A 16,120-nucleotide genomic window follows, 5' to 3' on the forward strand; every position below is an offset into this window, starting at 1 on the left:
GCCCAGGAGTCCATGCGAATATATTTCATTTCATATTATGGTCATAAGAATAAAGGAAGATTTTAACTCTGCCTGCCCTGCAGAAGCCAGGCATTAGACAGTTACAGTGGATTGTGGGAGTCATTCATTGACGACATATACCAATCCCATAGGCTACAATTTTGGCCTGCTCCTGTGAGCAGCTGAGAAGAATCCCTGGTGGAAACTAGCAGCATTTTTATTTCAATATGTAGAAAGGGTATTAATAACTATCTGGACCCAACTGCTGTTTTAACTAGAGGCCTACGCAGAAAAGTCATTATGGTTTTCGACCACATCAACATACAGGGGCCAATATAAACCCAAAAATATGCCCAACTTTTTTTAAAAAACTTTCCTTGTAGGGCCTGGAGGAGATGGAGTTCTTCCTCTGGGAGGCCCTACCAAACATTATCCTCTCCTGCATGGGCTCCCCCACCACGCCTAAATCACGAGGCCCTCTGGAAACCTCTCTCTGTGTTTTACTTAATTACCACAAATCATTCCTTTGGTAGGGTCTCCTTCTCCCTGACAAGCTGCCACGTTTAGGTAGGAAACTGACTGGTCGTACGCAAAGGAAGTCTGGGAATCAAAATATCCAGGCCTCATGGTACCAAAGTTTGTTTGAGGGGTAATGACATTGGTGTGGGTGTGGGGTTCTTGCCCTCCTCTGTGTCTGCCTGCTCATCTCCCATTCAGAGTTAAAGTCTGGGGCTAGTATAATTGTAACCAGAAATGAGTTCCTTGTTTAGCTTATTCAAATTGTATATTCTCTGCAGAAAAAGTTAATCGATTCAATTCAATGAATGTATAACACATCTGAAGGTTATTGGCTTACTGACTTACACAAAGTAGACATCCTGGTTTCTATGTTGAGTTAGCTGATGTCAGTCAGGTGACAGTATTTGAGCAACAGTCAGACCAGGTGATGCTCAGAGCTGAACTCAAGAGGTGATGTGACAGAATCCGCCTTGACATCGAACAGCATTTGACCAAGTGGGGCATCAAGGAGCTGGAGTCAATGGGAATAGAGGGAAAACAATCCACTGGTTGGAGTTATACCTAGCACAGACGAAGATGGTTATGGTTGTTGGTGGTCAATCATCTCAGTTCCAGGGCATCACTGCAAGAGTTCCCCAGAGTAGTGTTCTGGGCCCAATCATCTTCCGCTGCTTCATCAATGACCTTCACTCCGTCATAAAAGTCAAAAATGGGGATGTTTACACAATGTTCAGCACCATTCACAACTCCTCAGGAACTCAAGCAGTCCATGTCCATGTACATCAAGACTTGGATAATATTCAGGCTTAGGATGATAGATGGCAAGTAACATTCATGCCACACTGGTGCCAGGTAATGACCATCTCCAACAGAGGAGCATCCAACCATCTCCCTTTGACATTTACTGGCATCGCCATTACCGAATTCCACACTATCAACATCCTGGGGGTTACCATTGTCCAGAAACTAAACTGGACCAGCCATGAAATACTGTGGCTACAAGAGCAGCTCAAAGGCTGGAAATTCTGCAGAGAATAACGCACCTCCCTGACTCCCCAGAGCCTGTTCACCTCCTACAAGGCACAAGTCGGGAATGTGATAGAATACTCTCAAATTGCCTGGATGAGTAGAGTTCCATCAACACTCAAGAAGCTCATCGTCCACTTTATTGGCACCCCATCCACCATTTTCTATATTCACTCCCTCCACCATCAATGCACAGTGGCAGCAGTGTGTACCATCTACAAGTTGCACTGCAGCAACTCACCAAGGCTCCTTCAACAGCAACTTCCAAACCTGCACCCTTTACCACATGGAGGAACAAGAGTGTAGATGCATGGGAACACCATCATCTGCAAGTTCCCCTTAAACCACACACCATCCTGACTTGGAATTATATTAATGTTCCTTCACTGTCATGAAGTCAAAATCCTGGAACACCGTGGGTGTACATCCACCACTTGGGCAGCAATAGTTCAAGAAGCTCACCACCACCTCCTCAATGGAAATTAAGGATTAGCAATAAATGCTGACCTAGTCAACAATGACCACATACCATGATAAAATATAAAAATAGCCAGTCAATGTTTCCATTGATAATCACTGTCCAGTGACTTCTGTTGGAAGAATACATTTGTATGTGAGGTAAAAACAGCGCTTTTAGTATTGTCAACTTGTTAACATATAATAATTAGACTCATGCCATGAAGAATCATGTAGAACATAACCAAATTTACTGAATAGCCCCCAAATGAAGAATTACCAACAACTTTTACTTTATCACAGATCAAAATCAATATAAATTAAACATGAAATAACAGACAAATAACAAGCACTTGCATTACTCCCTGCACAAATGTGATAACATGTTCTGCTCCAATGTTCTCTAACTAACACTCAATTGATTCATTTCTCAAGTCCTGTTCACCAACAACCATGTTCAATCCAAGGTTCTTGGCCTTCCAGATATGGTTATCAGCGACAAGGTGCACGCCGTCGAACACTCTCAACTGGTCACATTAGGCCCAATGCCATTGCTTAGCAAAGTTCCTGTTTAATCAACAAACCAACAATACAAGGTTCATGATCAGGGCCTTTGACACAAACTCCCAGCTCTTTCTCATGCCTGAGCTATTCACACCACATTTAGGATTCAGTCCTTTTTAGCTCCCTCATAGGTCATTTCCCAAAAGCTCCTGGAATTCTATTTTTCTTCTCACTGCCAAACTGGAAATTGACCTTTTTGTAGAGAGCTTTGCTGACTTATTCATACTCCGGTTCTGTGTTCCTCTTTCTTTCTCTGTCCGTTTTTGCTTTGTGTCAACATCTGTGCTGATCCCTTCTGACTTCAGCACTCTTGTCTCCATTACAACAATAGCTTATTTGTCTGTCCTCTCTAAGTCCCGTGCTTCAGAATTTCTGTGTTTTTAGCAGTAGTTTTTAGTCTATCATCTCAATGTTCTCTGCTTCAGAACTTATTTGTGTCTACTATGATGGCTTTCTTACCTTTCTTTTCTGTTGCTTTCAGATCAAGGGTCACCAGGTCACATGAACCAGTGCTTCGTTTTATCCAAGAAAATACAGTTGATTCCTTTACAATTGATGTAAACTCTTAAAAGGTCTTTCCAAACATTCTAAAAAAATTACACATTTACTAGAATTTTTTTTTAAATTACAATTTTTCCTTACAATACTTCTTCCTGGTCAAAGGTTATCACACTGGGCATTTTTCCTCTTTAACAATTAGATTTACAGCATTTTCAGGTCAGAGCACAAAGAGGAAAATTAGACAGAATTGTATCATGGAGCTCACACAATTTTCTGTTCATTTCAATGAATAAATGGAAAATTAGCTGGGTTTCATTTTAAGACTTTGTGCTCTGTACAATGCTTAGACAATCCCAAGCACTGTATGTGCAATCTGCCCAATATTTTCAAGAGAACAGGGAAAATCTTGGAAAGGGCTATTGTTCAGTTAGCCATGCATTCTGCAGCTAATCTGAAATGTAATAATATGAGCATCTCACATTTTTGTTTCAATATTGTAGTGGAAGAAAGATTCTCCAGATAATTGCATGCCTAATCCAAGAGCAGAATTCCACTGCTCCAACCACTTTCTACTCATTGTACAGAAATCCTGGTCCAAGCATAATATTCAGATGTAAAATTCTGATCCAAACAGAAAATGTGCTGCTTATAATGCACAACATACTTCTGATAGTCATCCTAGTTGCTGTTACGCTTGAGCAAGAATCCTTAGCATTTTCTACATTTTTGTTCCTGTGTCAAAAAATATGTTTTTCTTAGCTGTTTCTATGGTTCTTAAGCCATAGAGGAAAACTGGAAGATTGAAACAAAGTTAAAAAATAATGGAGGTACACATCAGATCATTCAGCATTCAAAAGTGAAATAAGACAGGTGTAACCATTAGCTAGAATCATGCTAGTGGAAAATCTCACTCAAAATGTTAAATTATTTTTCACTTTAGAATGTTGAACACGATATTGTACATTGCCAACATATTCTATTTTTATTTCTGTGTTGCACTAAATGCAATGACCTGGATTTTGCTTCCAATGGCAAAGAACCACCTTTGTTGGTCACCTTGCTGACAATTGCCCACAGGCTTCCTGATGGGCTTGTCCGCAGAGATTTCCTCAAATCTGGAAACCTTTCCAGCGTGGTGCCCTTACAGGGAATCTGTGGCGTGTGTTTGCAGAAAAAGCAACAGTGGGGCTCTTCTGCTAATCATCAACAACAACTTATATTTAATTAGCACTTTTAATGTAATAAAATGCTCCAAGGTGCTTCAGCCTGATTTATGAATGCTCACACACAACTTCAAACCAAGAAGCATAAAGCAAGAAGTATAAATTTAATTTAAACAATGTGACAGAATGCAAAAGAAAGATTGGGAAATATATATGTTATTAGGAACGAGAGATGAAAGAGATAGATGTAATTTCTAAAAAAAATCTGCAACATAGGATATGATTCAACGGCCTCGTCATGCCCAACTTGGGGTCGGGATGATGCCGTTGAATCTCACGAGAGGCCTGTCACAATATCTACAATGCTCAAAATGTCACACAGGATCTCGCAAAACATTACGATCTGGATCTCCCCCTCACTGGGCGTGATCCTTAATTGAATGTCGAATACACTGGCTGACATCAATTGGCTTTTCCCTTTAAAAATCCAGGTGGGCGAGTCTGGAACATGCCATGTATAGCCAAGACTCAGAACGAGTCCCGACTTTGGATTCCCGAACACGGACTGAAAATTCAGCCTAAGTTGTTGCTGTTAAATTTTCGACATCATAATGGCAACACTGATCGCCTCGCCATTATTTTCAGCGCAAATTCCAAAGTCATTGTGGTACAACTATTTCTGGAATCATTTGAATCTTACAGCACAGAAGGAGGCCAGGTTTCTTAAATCTGTCCCCTCTGGTTACTGACTCTCCTTCCAGTGGAAGCTGCTTCTCATATAATAATAATAATCTTTATTATTATCACAAGTAGGCTTACATTAACACTGCAATGAAGTTACTGTGAAAATCCTTTAGTCACCAGACTACGCCGCTTGTTCGGATACACTGAGGGAGAATTCAGAATGTCCAATTCACCTAACCAGCACATCTTTCGGGACTTGTGGGAGGAAACCAGAGCACCCGGAGGAAACCCACGAGACACGGGGAGAACGTGCAGACTGTGACCCAAGCGGGAATCGAACCTGGGACCCTGGCGCTGTGAAGCAACACCGCCAACCACTGTGCTACTGCGTCGCCCATATTTTGCTCTCCACTGTCTTTATCAAAACTCTTCACAGAGTTCCGAGCTAGTTACATTTATTGGTGTTTGTAAAACTCAGGATTCAACTTGTCTTGGCAAAATTATACTATCTGCAAGGATTTAGCTATTTTTCTATTATTTCTTGGGATGTAGGCATTGCTGGCAATGCAGACAGTTACTGGCCATCAATAGTTTTCCCAAGGAGGCAGCGGTGAACCTTCTTCTTGAATTGCTGCATTACATAATATATTCTTTGTTGCAGTTTTTTGCAAGTGAGCAGCTTGGTATGTCACTTCAGTGGGCAATTAGAGTCAGCCACTTGGTGTAGGACCAAGGTCACAGGCCACACTGGGGAAGGAGAGCAGATTTCCTTCCCTAAAACCTAGTAGTGAACCAGTTAGTTTTAATAACAAACCTACAATATAGATGTCCAGATGTTTACAGCATGGAAACAAGCCCTTCGGCCCAGCTTGTCCATGCCGAATATCATGGACACTTTTGTATCATCAATAATCCATATGGGGACAGACAGACATTTCTGCATCATGGAATGTAACAGCAATCCCATTTTCAGAAGGTTACTTTATAGTTCAAATCAACTGTTAAGAGTGGCAGTCTTGTACAAAGGAACAGTGGTGTCATGTCATTCCAGCATCTGGCATCACCGGATGGATCATGAACTCAGTTGTATTTTGAGCATAATAAAGCAAATAGTTCCAGAAACGTTTTAATTGATCCAACATTTCTTTCAGGCAATAAAATCTTTATTTAACTGGTGGGGGTGCGTTACTCAATTGGCAAAAACGTTTGTTATGGCCAAAGCCCAAGCCATAAACATTGAGCAAAATAGGCATTGAGTTTAAGTTCTTGGTAAAGAACAGAATAGGAATGACGTTCTTAATGTTATTTTGAGATCTGATTTTAATAAGATGCAGGCACCTCTAATTAGTTCCAGTGCAGTATTAATTTCTTTTTGAGGTAGTTTGGCCCCTCATTTTTTTAAATCACCAAATGTTATTCAGCTGAAGGGCTTGACAAGTGATTTATACCCAGAGCTATCAACATTGCACAACTCCTAGGTGTGAGATTTTCATTCACATACCTGAGGCATTATCTCACACCAAAAGATAAACATGTTAAAAGCATCAAGCGTCACATAGGCACCAACAGTGAACGTGGATTAAAGAATCTGTCTCTTTCATCCAAGTTTGCTGTGCCATTACTGCTGTTGCAGCTGTTCAGAGTCACTTTAGATTGACTGAATCGGATGTTAGAGAGATTGAGTTTTATCTCCTGGTAGCTACAGGAAAAAGTACTCTTAACTCACACGTTCCCTAAACTGCATTAAACGATCGACAGTTCCAACGCGCCACAGCGAAAAACCGCACTGACCTCCTCAGAAGACAAACATGGGACACAACCGACAGAATACCCTTCGTCGTCCAGTACTTCCCCGGAGCGGAGAAACTACATCATCTTCTTCACAGCCTTCAACACGTCATTGATGACGATGAACATCTTGCCAAGGTCATCCCCACACCCCCACTACTTGCCTTCAAACAACCTCGCAACCTCAAACAAGCCATTGTTTGCAGCAAACTACCCAGTCTTCAGAACAGTGACCACGACACCACACAACCCTGCCATGGCAATCTCTGCAAGATGTGCCAGATCATCGACATGGATACCACTATTACACGTGAGAACACCACCCACCAGGTACGCGGTACATACTCGTGCGACTCGGCCAACGTTGTCTACCTCATACGCTGCAGGAAAGGATGTCCCGAAGCGTGGTACATTGGCGAGACCATGCAGACGCTGCGACAACGAATGAACGGACATCGCGCAACAATCACCAGGCAGGAATGTTCCCTTCCAGTCGGGGAACACTTCAGCAGTCAAGGGCATTCAGCCTCTGATCTCCGGGTAAGCGTTCTCCAAGGCGGCCTTCAGGACCCGCGACAACGCAGAATCGCCGAGCAGAAACTTATAGCCAAGTTCCGCACACATGAGTGCGGCCTCAACCGGGACCAGGGATTCATGTCGCATTACATTCATCCCCCACCATCTGGCCTGCGAAATCCTACCAACTGTCCTGGCTTGATACAATTCACACCTCTTTAACCTGGCATTACCCCATCTCTGGATCTGTAAAGATTTAATCACCTGCTAATGGTCGCATTCCAAGCATTGTTTGGAATGTGATGAACGGTTACTGCCTTATCATCATGTAAGGTGATGTCCCCTTTAAGACCAGGCTTGGAACCCTGGGGACTCCGCCTCTGGCTCCGCCCATCTGGGAGCCATACATAAAGGCCTGCCTCATGGTCTGTATAGCAGTCAGCTCTCGTCCAAATCTGTAGCATAGTTATTAGCCTAATAAAGCCTTCTTTACAGTTTAATCTCTAAGCATCATCATTGAGGGTACCTCAATTTATTAGGCTAAACTAGATTCAGGATGGACGCAGGCCTAAAACCAGAGAAGCTCAATCTGGAAGCACGAACGCCGGAGGCAAAGGAAAATTTTAAATACTGGCTGCGGTGCTTCGAGGCCTACCTGGACTCCGCAGAGACTCCCATCCTGGGGCCACGCAAACTGCGTCTACTCCACGCCCGGGTGAGTCACAGAATCTCCGCCACGCTCGAAAAGGCGACGATTTATGAGGAAGCGATTGAGTTGCTCCGCAAACGGTTTGTCAAACCCGTCAATGAGGTGCACGCCCGGCATCTGCTCTCTACCTGCCGGCAGCGCTCGGGGGAATCGCTCGACGAGTTTGTTGAGAAACTCACCGCACTGGCCAGGGACTGTGACCATCAGGATGTGACAGGGGAAGTCCATATGAACCTGCACATCAGAGATTCTTTCGTGTCCGGCATCCGGTCGACCTACATCCGGCAGCGACTGCTCGAAAACGGGGCAAAAGACCTCCAGGAGACGCTAACGCTCACCTCCTCGCTGGAGGTGGCCCGACATAACTTGGGTACGTACCCCGCGGACTCTGCCAGCCCCCCCCGGACTTCCTCAGACTCGCCCGTATTACAGGCCTGCGCCACGCGGCGACCCGCTCACCATGGGGGCACACCTTGCTACTTCTGCGGGCAGGGCCAGCACCCACGCCCACGCTGCCCAGACCGCTCCGCGATCTGCAGCGACTGTGGGAAGAAAGGGCACTTTGCGAGGGTCTGCCTGGCCTGACCCAGGGGCCAGAAAAACAAAGAACAGCCGGCCCGAAAATCAGGCTCTCAGGCCCGCAGGCCTCGCAATGCTGCTGCGCACCGACCCGACACGCCCTCTTCTGACGCGTCATCAGCCTCGTGCGAATCATGGGAGCGGCCATCTGGTCGGCGGCCATCTTCTCGACCCGACACGTGCGACCAACGGCAGCGGCCATTTTACGACTCCGACTACCCGCGACTGGGTGCGATCACCCTCGATGAAACTCGGCCAAAACACCTGCAGAACTCCATGATGCAGGTCCAGGTCAACGGGCACGACACTGCATGCCTCTTCGACTCCGGGAGCACGGAGAGCTTTATCCACCCTGAAACGGTAAGGCGCTGCTCCCTACGCACCCATCCCACATCCCAAACCATAGCCCTCGCATCTGGGTCCCACTCGGTACAAATCACGGGGTACTGTATTGCGGATCTCTCGATCCAGGGTGCCAAATACACCCATTTCAAATTTTATATCCTCCCTCACCTCTGTGCCCCCCTGCTGCTCGGACTGGATTTCCAGTGCAGCCACTGAAGCCTGACACTGAAGTTTGGCGGACCCTTGCCCCCCCTCACGGTGTGCTGCCTTGCGACACTGAAAGTCGCACCCCCCTCCCTATTCGCTAACCTCACTCCCGACTGTAAGCCCGTCGCCACCAGGAGCCGGCGCTACAGTGCCCAAGATATGGCTTTTATCAAGTCAGAGGTCCAGCGTTTACTGGGAGAGGGGGTCATCGAGGCTAGCAACAGCCCTTGGAGAGCGCAAGTGGTGGTAGTCCGGTCCGGGGAGAAGAAACGGATGGTCATGGATTATAGCCAGACCATAAACCGATTCACGCAGCTTGATGCGTACCCCCTTCCTCGCATCGTGGAAATGGTAAATCGGATCGCCCAATACCGAGTCTTTTCCATGGTCGACCTCAAATCTGCCTACCACCAGCTCCCCATCCAACCAGAAGACCGCCCCTATACTGCCTTCGAAGCAGCCGGCCGGCTCTTCCACTTCCTCAGGGTCCCCTTTGGTGTCACAAATGGGGTCTCCGTCTTTCAAAGGGCGATGGACCAAATGGTGGACCAGTACGGTTTGCGGGCTACATACCCGTACTTGGACAATGTCACCATCTGCGGCCATGATCAGCAGGACCATGACGCTAACCTCAAAAAGTTCCTCCAGACTGCCCGAGCCCTTAACTTGACCTATAACGAGGGCAAATGCGTTTTCCACACCACCCGGCTGGCCATCCTCGGCTATGTCGTGGAAGACGGGGTCCTAGGTCCCGACCCCGACCGCATGCGCCCCCTTAAGGAACTCCCTCTCCCCCGCAGCCTCAAGGCCCTCAAACGGTGCTTGGGGCTTTTCTCCTATTACGCCCAGTGGGTCCCCAAGTATGCGGACAAAGCCCGCCCACTCCTAAAGACCACCACTTTTCCCCTCCCGGCTGAAGCTCAATTGGCCTTCAACCGCATCAAGGCCGACATCATCAAGGCCGCCATGCACGCGGTGGACGAAACCATCCCTTTCCAGGTAGAGAGCGATGCATCAGACATCGCCCTGGCTGCTACCCTCAATCAAGGAGGCAGACCAGTAGCGTTCTTCTCCCGAACCCTCACCGCCTCCGAGATTCGACACTCTGCAGTCGAAAAGGAGGCACAAGCCATTGTGGAGGCTGTGCCCTCGTCACCGACCAACGGTCGGTCGCCTATATGTTCGATAACACGCAACGGGGCAAAATAAAAAACGATAAAATTTTGAGGTGGAGGATCGAACTCTCCACCTACTCGTACGATATCAAGTATCGTCCAGGGGAGCTCAACGAGCCCCCAGATGCCCTGTCCCGCGGCACATGCGCCAACGCGCAGGAGGACCGCCTGCAAGCCATCCACAATGACCTCTGCCACCCGGGGGTTACCCAGCTCGTCCATTTCATCAAGTCCCACAACCTACCTTACTCAACCAAGGAGGTCAAGGCCATGGTCAGGGCCTGCCAGGTCTGTGCGGAGTGTAAACCGCACTTCTATCGGCCAGACAAGGTTCGGCTCGTGAAGGCCTCGGGCCCCTTTGAGCGACTGAGCGTGGACTTCAAGGGGCCCCTCCCGTCCACCAACCGTTATGCCTATTTCCTCACCGTGATCGATGCGTTCTCCCGTTTCCCATTCGCCATTCCCTGCACCGACATGACCTCAGCCACGGTGATTAAGGCACTGCACAGCATCTTCACCCTGTTCGGTTTCCCTGCTTATATCCACAGCGACCGGGGTACATCGTTCATGAGCGATGAACTGCGTCAGTATCTGCTCAGCAAAGGCATCGCCTCGAGCAGAACGACCAGCTATAACCCACGGGGAAACGGGCAGGTGGAGAGGGAGAACGCGACCATGTGGAAGGCTGTCCTTCTGGCCCTGCGATCGATAAATCTCCCAACCAGCCGCTGGCAGGAGGTCCTACCCGATGCCCTACACTCCATTAGGTCACTCCTCTGCACGGCCACAAATGAGACCCCTCATGAGCGATTGTTTCTCTTCCCCAGGAAGTCTACCTCCGGGGTCTCGCCTCCACCTTGGCTGACGGCCCCGGGACCTGTTCTTCTCCGGAGGCACGCGAGGAGCCATAAAACGGACCCCCTAGTTGAAAAGGTCCGACTGCTCCACGCCAACCCCAGTTACGCCTACGTGGAGTACCCCGACGGCAGGCAAGATACGGTTTCCCTCCGGGATCTGGCGCCCGCTGGATCCTCCACCACAGACGCCCCTTCCCGCGCCGCTCCCCTGCAGGACCCGTCGCCCCCTACAACACACCCCCTTCCGGCCCTACCACCCGTTGGTGAGCTCCTACCGTGCGCCCCCCCCTTGCGCCCCCCCTTTACACACCCCGCCGGTGCCGGCTCCGCTACCCCCGGCCCTGCCTAGTTCCTCTGCCCCGACCCGGACCGAAGCTCCGACCGCTGTGCTCCCGGATGTGCCCTCAACTGGGACGTCCGTGCCCGCCGCACCACCGCCCGAACTGAGGAGATCGAGGAGGACGATCCGGCCGCCGAGACGGATGGACCTATGATGGCACTTCACCCCCGCCGGACTCCTTTTTAAACAGGGGGTGAATGTGATGAACGGTTACTGCCTGATCATCATGTAAGGTGATGTCCCCTTTAAGACCAGGCTTGGAACCCTGGGGACTCCGCCTCTGGCTCCGCCCATCTGGGAGCCATACATAAAGGCCTGCCTCATGGTCTGTATAGCAGTCAGCTCTCGTCCAAATCTGTAGCATAGTTATTAGCCTAATAAAGCCTTCTTTACAGTTTAATCTCTAAGCATCATTATTGAGGGTACCTCAGTTTGGCATCTTTGAATTTGTCTATATATGTGTTTCTGGAACATACCTCTTCATTCACCTGAGGAAGGAGCAGCGCTCCGAAAGCTAGTGACATCGAAACAAACCTGTTGGACTTTAACCTGGTGTTGTAAGACTTCGTACTGTGCATTAAAAAAATAAGCTTGACACCATGTATGATGGGCGTTAGCTGTAGGATAGGAACAATGCAGTGAAGTTCTGTGTGAAAAGCCGAATCTTTAAAGCTAAAAGGAACTCTGGTAACCTGCTTCACTAGTATTCTTGTATCAGTGACTGAGAAGAACTGACAGTCTTACTGAAAGCCACAATATGAGCAGGAGTGAGCAAAGCTCTATGTATGCATTTGAGTAATATGTGTAGCCACAAAATATTCGCAAACAAATCTCTTATATTGTGTGCGAAGAAGAACCATGGGCGAAATTCTCCTACCCGCCCCGCCACATTTATGCGCCGACCAGCCGGCGGGAGTCTCCGTAACACCGGCCGGTCAATGGGGTTTCCCATTGTGGGGCACCCCCACGCCGTCGGGAAACCCCCGGGCGCCGGCAAAACGGAGACTCCCGCCGGCGGAGAATGACGCCCCATGACTCCATCCTTCTGTATTGATATGTACATAGTCATGTTAGTGAATGGTTAATTATTACATATCTGTATAATTCAAACACTAGAGGGCACCACCACGTTTCTGTATATAAATCAGACCTCAGGGAATGCTGGGTAGTGTTAGTGAAGGAGAAAACAAGAGAACAACACTAGGAGGAGATTAGGTTAGATAAAGTTAACACGAGGTTACATCATAATATTATTAGTGACTATTTAGATTATTGATTACTGCTAGACAGATTCAATATTACTTTATTATTAACTATAGCTCAGTAGCGTGTGTGAACTTCATTTAATTAATCGTTATGCAATAAATTAGTTTAGTTTCAATCTAATAATTTGTAGATTCTTTGTCATCAACACAATGGACCATTCTGGAAGAAAAGACAAAGAACACTATGTTACCACCAAGTGTAATATAACACCTTCAATGTGATATAAATAAATATTTAATATTTCTCCAGCCATTCTCCATTTTTGCTATTTTTTGCATTCCCTTTCATCTACTTTTCATTCACTTGTTATTTTTAAATCTGTTTCTTTTGTTTATATTCTTTAAGCAATCCACTGATTTAAGTAATCCACTGAAGCAAGTGCCATGTCCATGGTTTTAATTTCATTTCCTTCATTGGAGAGCAATGGCATGCTAGTCAGATGGAGCTATCCCCGAATATCCAGTGGCAGAGCAGGCCCTTATTCATTCCATTGCACTTGACATTTTGACAGAAGACTGACATGAATATCAGGAAAGCCTTATCTCCATAGCAAACCTTTCGCTTTCTCTCTCATGTACACCCACTGTGCAGTAAAACAACATAAAATAACACTGGATTTATCAGCACAGTGCAGGAATAGCACATCATCGTGAGGCAGAAGGGCAGGACTTCACAAAACCATGAGTGCAGTTAATGCTCAGTGCAGAAGAGTTTTTAGGTCTGTGCTTTCTTGAAATGGCTGCGATAAAGAAGAGTGCATGGATTCTCCTTCCCTTCCATCAACCTGCATTGCTGAACTGCTGTTCACCACTTCAGGCTATGCCCGTGTCCATTAAAGCCCTGAGGAGGAACATGTGTGCTTTCCAAATTTCACACGGTCAGCAAAGACACACTTGAATGATGAATTGTACCTCCGCTTACTCCTTTCCAATTATTTTCCGGCAGCTTCTACAATTGGGACACTCAAACCTGCACATGCAATTCGAGCCCGTATTACCAAGTGATCACAGAAAATGCCTCTGGGCTCCTTTTCAAAAGCAAAAGAGATCGAAAAACAGTGCATGTGGACCCAAAGGTAAAAGTTTGATTTTCTGTTCCTCTCAAGTCAAATAATATTTTGAAAATCTGTCAAACTTACGTACAAAAGAAACAAATAGAAAATGCTGAAGCCATTCAGCTCGTCAGACAGCAACAATGAAGGGAATAGATGAGTTAATGGGCTGAATTTTCTCAATCCATTGGAGACGGGCTGGGTCTACGGGCACGACTGAGGCCTTCGATGCCCCTGGGCAGCACAGGAACTCGGGTGCCTCATTGGTCCTTTCAATCACATTTCAGTTTAATGTTTTAAGTTTCAGTTTTGATTTGTTTTTGTTTAAGGTGGTATCGCTTTAAGGGCTGTCCCTTTTAATTTGTCCCTCAGTTTATTTAATTTAATTTATTTGGTATAAATTATAGTTGGAGACAGGCTGGGAGATGGGCAGGGCTGAGAGGGGAGCCCAAAGTTTTCCCACCACCATGGCATATTACCAACTGCGTGACCCTGCAGCTGCCCAATTGAGTCACTGAGGGTCATTTGTTGCCACACCAAGGTGCCCAACTGTCCTATATTTTAAGGAATTGCCACCTTTCTTTGACAGTTTTCCCTCGTCCCTGAAGGCATGCCTTTTGTCCTTTATTTCTCAGAGAGCCCGGGAGTCTCTTCCTTCCCAAAAGGAAAAAACAGTTCAGACCAGTCTTTTTATTTCCACATTTTATTGTTTTTTCTTTTTTTTGCTTCTGACTTATTTGTGAGCATGTAAACTGTGGCACCTTGGCAATGAGATGCCCTCTCCCTCACACTGCTGCCCAAAGAGTAGCCACCACTAGTAGTGGTGCTGCTGAAGCTGCAGAGCTACAAGGTCCACTGATTGTGCCAGCAGCTCTGGGCAGCTGGCAATCCCAGTGGAGGCTGCTTAATCAGCCACCGCTGACACAATGCCCCCCCCCCCAACCAAGGTCCCACTGCTTACCAGAATAGGGTCTGCTGCCAACTTTGGCGCCCATCAGCTCACAACAGAAAAATTCAGCCCAATGTTTCAATTTCCAGTATTTTCTGGTTTTATTTCAGATTTTTAGTATCTGCAAGTCGTTTATCTTTTTAATTAAATATAAAGGTTTATGCAAGGCGATCTCTAAAACAGCAATTTTTCTATGATGAGACATGGAACTCATTAAACCTTAATAATAATAATAATAATAATCTTTATTAGTGGCATAAGTAGGCTTACATTAACACTGCAATGAAGTTACTGTGAAAAGCCCCTAGTCGTAACATTCCGGCGCCTGTTCGGGTACATAGAGGGAGAAATCAGAATGTCCAAATTACCTAACAAGCACGTCTTTCGGGACTTATGGGAGGAAACCGGAGCACCTGGAGGGAGCCCACGCAGACACCAGGATAATGTGCAGACTCCGCACAGACAGTAACCCAAGCCGTGAATTGAACCCGGGTCCCTGGCACTGTAAAGCCACAGTGCTAAAAACTGTGCTACCATGCCGCCCAATGTACATCAATTACTAGCAATGTAGTAACGTATTGATATAAATATATATTAATAGTTTTACCTCTAAGAGCAATTACCATGACATTCTGCCTACTGCTGATTGGCGCTGGTCAACAAGGTAACAAGCCAGGTCAGCATGGTGGCGCAGTGGGTTAGCCCTGCTGCGTCACAGCACCGAGGTCCCAGGTTCGGTCCCGGCTCTGGGTCACTGTCCGTGTGGAGTTTGCACATTCTCCCCGTGTTTGTGTGGGTTTCGCTCCCACAACCCAAAGATGTGCAGGGTAGGTGGATTGGCCACGCTAAATTGCCCCTTAATTGGAAAAAATGAATTGGGTATTCTAAATTTATTTTAAAAAGTAAACAAAAGAATACAAAAAATAAACAAGGTATCAAGCTAAATCAATGGAAGGAGGTAGAGTGATTATTTTTCTCACCTTCCAAACAAATATTATTTTGTAAACCATTTTGTTTAAAAATATGGTTTTAGGGAAGGTTGGTAATGCGGCAGGAGTTGGAGTCCCAGGAGGGGAGGAAAATGTCTTCCCATTGCCATGGAAGTGGTCCACGGGGCAGCCAATTAAGAAAGTTAAGGGCCCATTAAGAGCCACTTCTCACCCTGCAGGCAGGTTACACATACCAGAAGGGCTGGCTGTGTGGGGAGAAAGTGATGTCAACTCTGACAGCCTCCCAGTGAGTGCCTGGCAGTGGGACTCCATTATGGTCACTCCATAGTACACTGACATTGGCAGTGACAGCTGCACCACGACTAATGTGCTGCTGTAATGTGTAATGTGCTCCACCCCCTTCCCCCTCCAACCCTGATCACTGGAGCCTGTCTGCCAAACCTCAGTTCCTCAACAGAATTTAACTAATTCTTGA

At 46.7% G+C, this 16,120-nt stretch overlaps 1 protein-coding gene across 1 annotated transcript in view; it reads left to right on the top strand.

The window, feature by feature from the left end:
* cfap299 (cilia and flagella associated protein 299) overlaps window positions 1–16,120 on the top strand; it is a 961,605-nt gene that overhangs the window by 940,472 nt on the left and 5,013 nt on the right. The window contains exon 5 of the mRNA XM_072496240.1: window positions 13,641–13,770. Coding sequence (XP_072352341.1) covers window positions 13,641–13,770 — 130 coding nt within the window. The remainder of the gene's footprint in view (window positions 1–13,640; window positions 13,771–16,120) is intronic.

The sequence above is a fragment of the Scyliorhinus torazame genome, chromosome 3 (assembly GCF_047496885.1).
Source record: "Scyliorhinus torazame isolate Kashiwa2021f chromosome 3, sScyTor2.1, whole genome shotgun sequence".
Classification (NCBI taxonomy): Eukaryota; Metazoa; Chordata; class Chondrichthyes; order Carcharhiniformes; family Scyliorhinidae; genus Scyliorhinus; species Scyliorhinus torazame.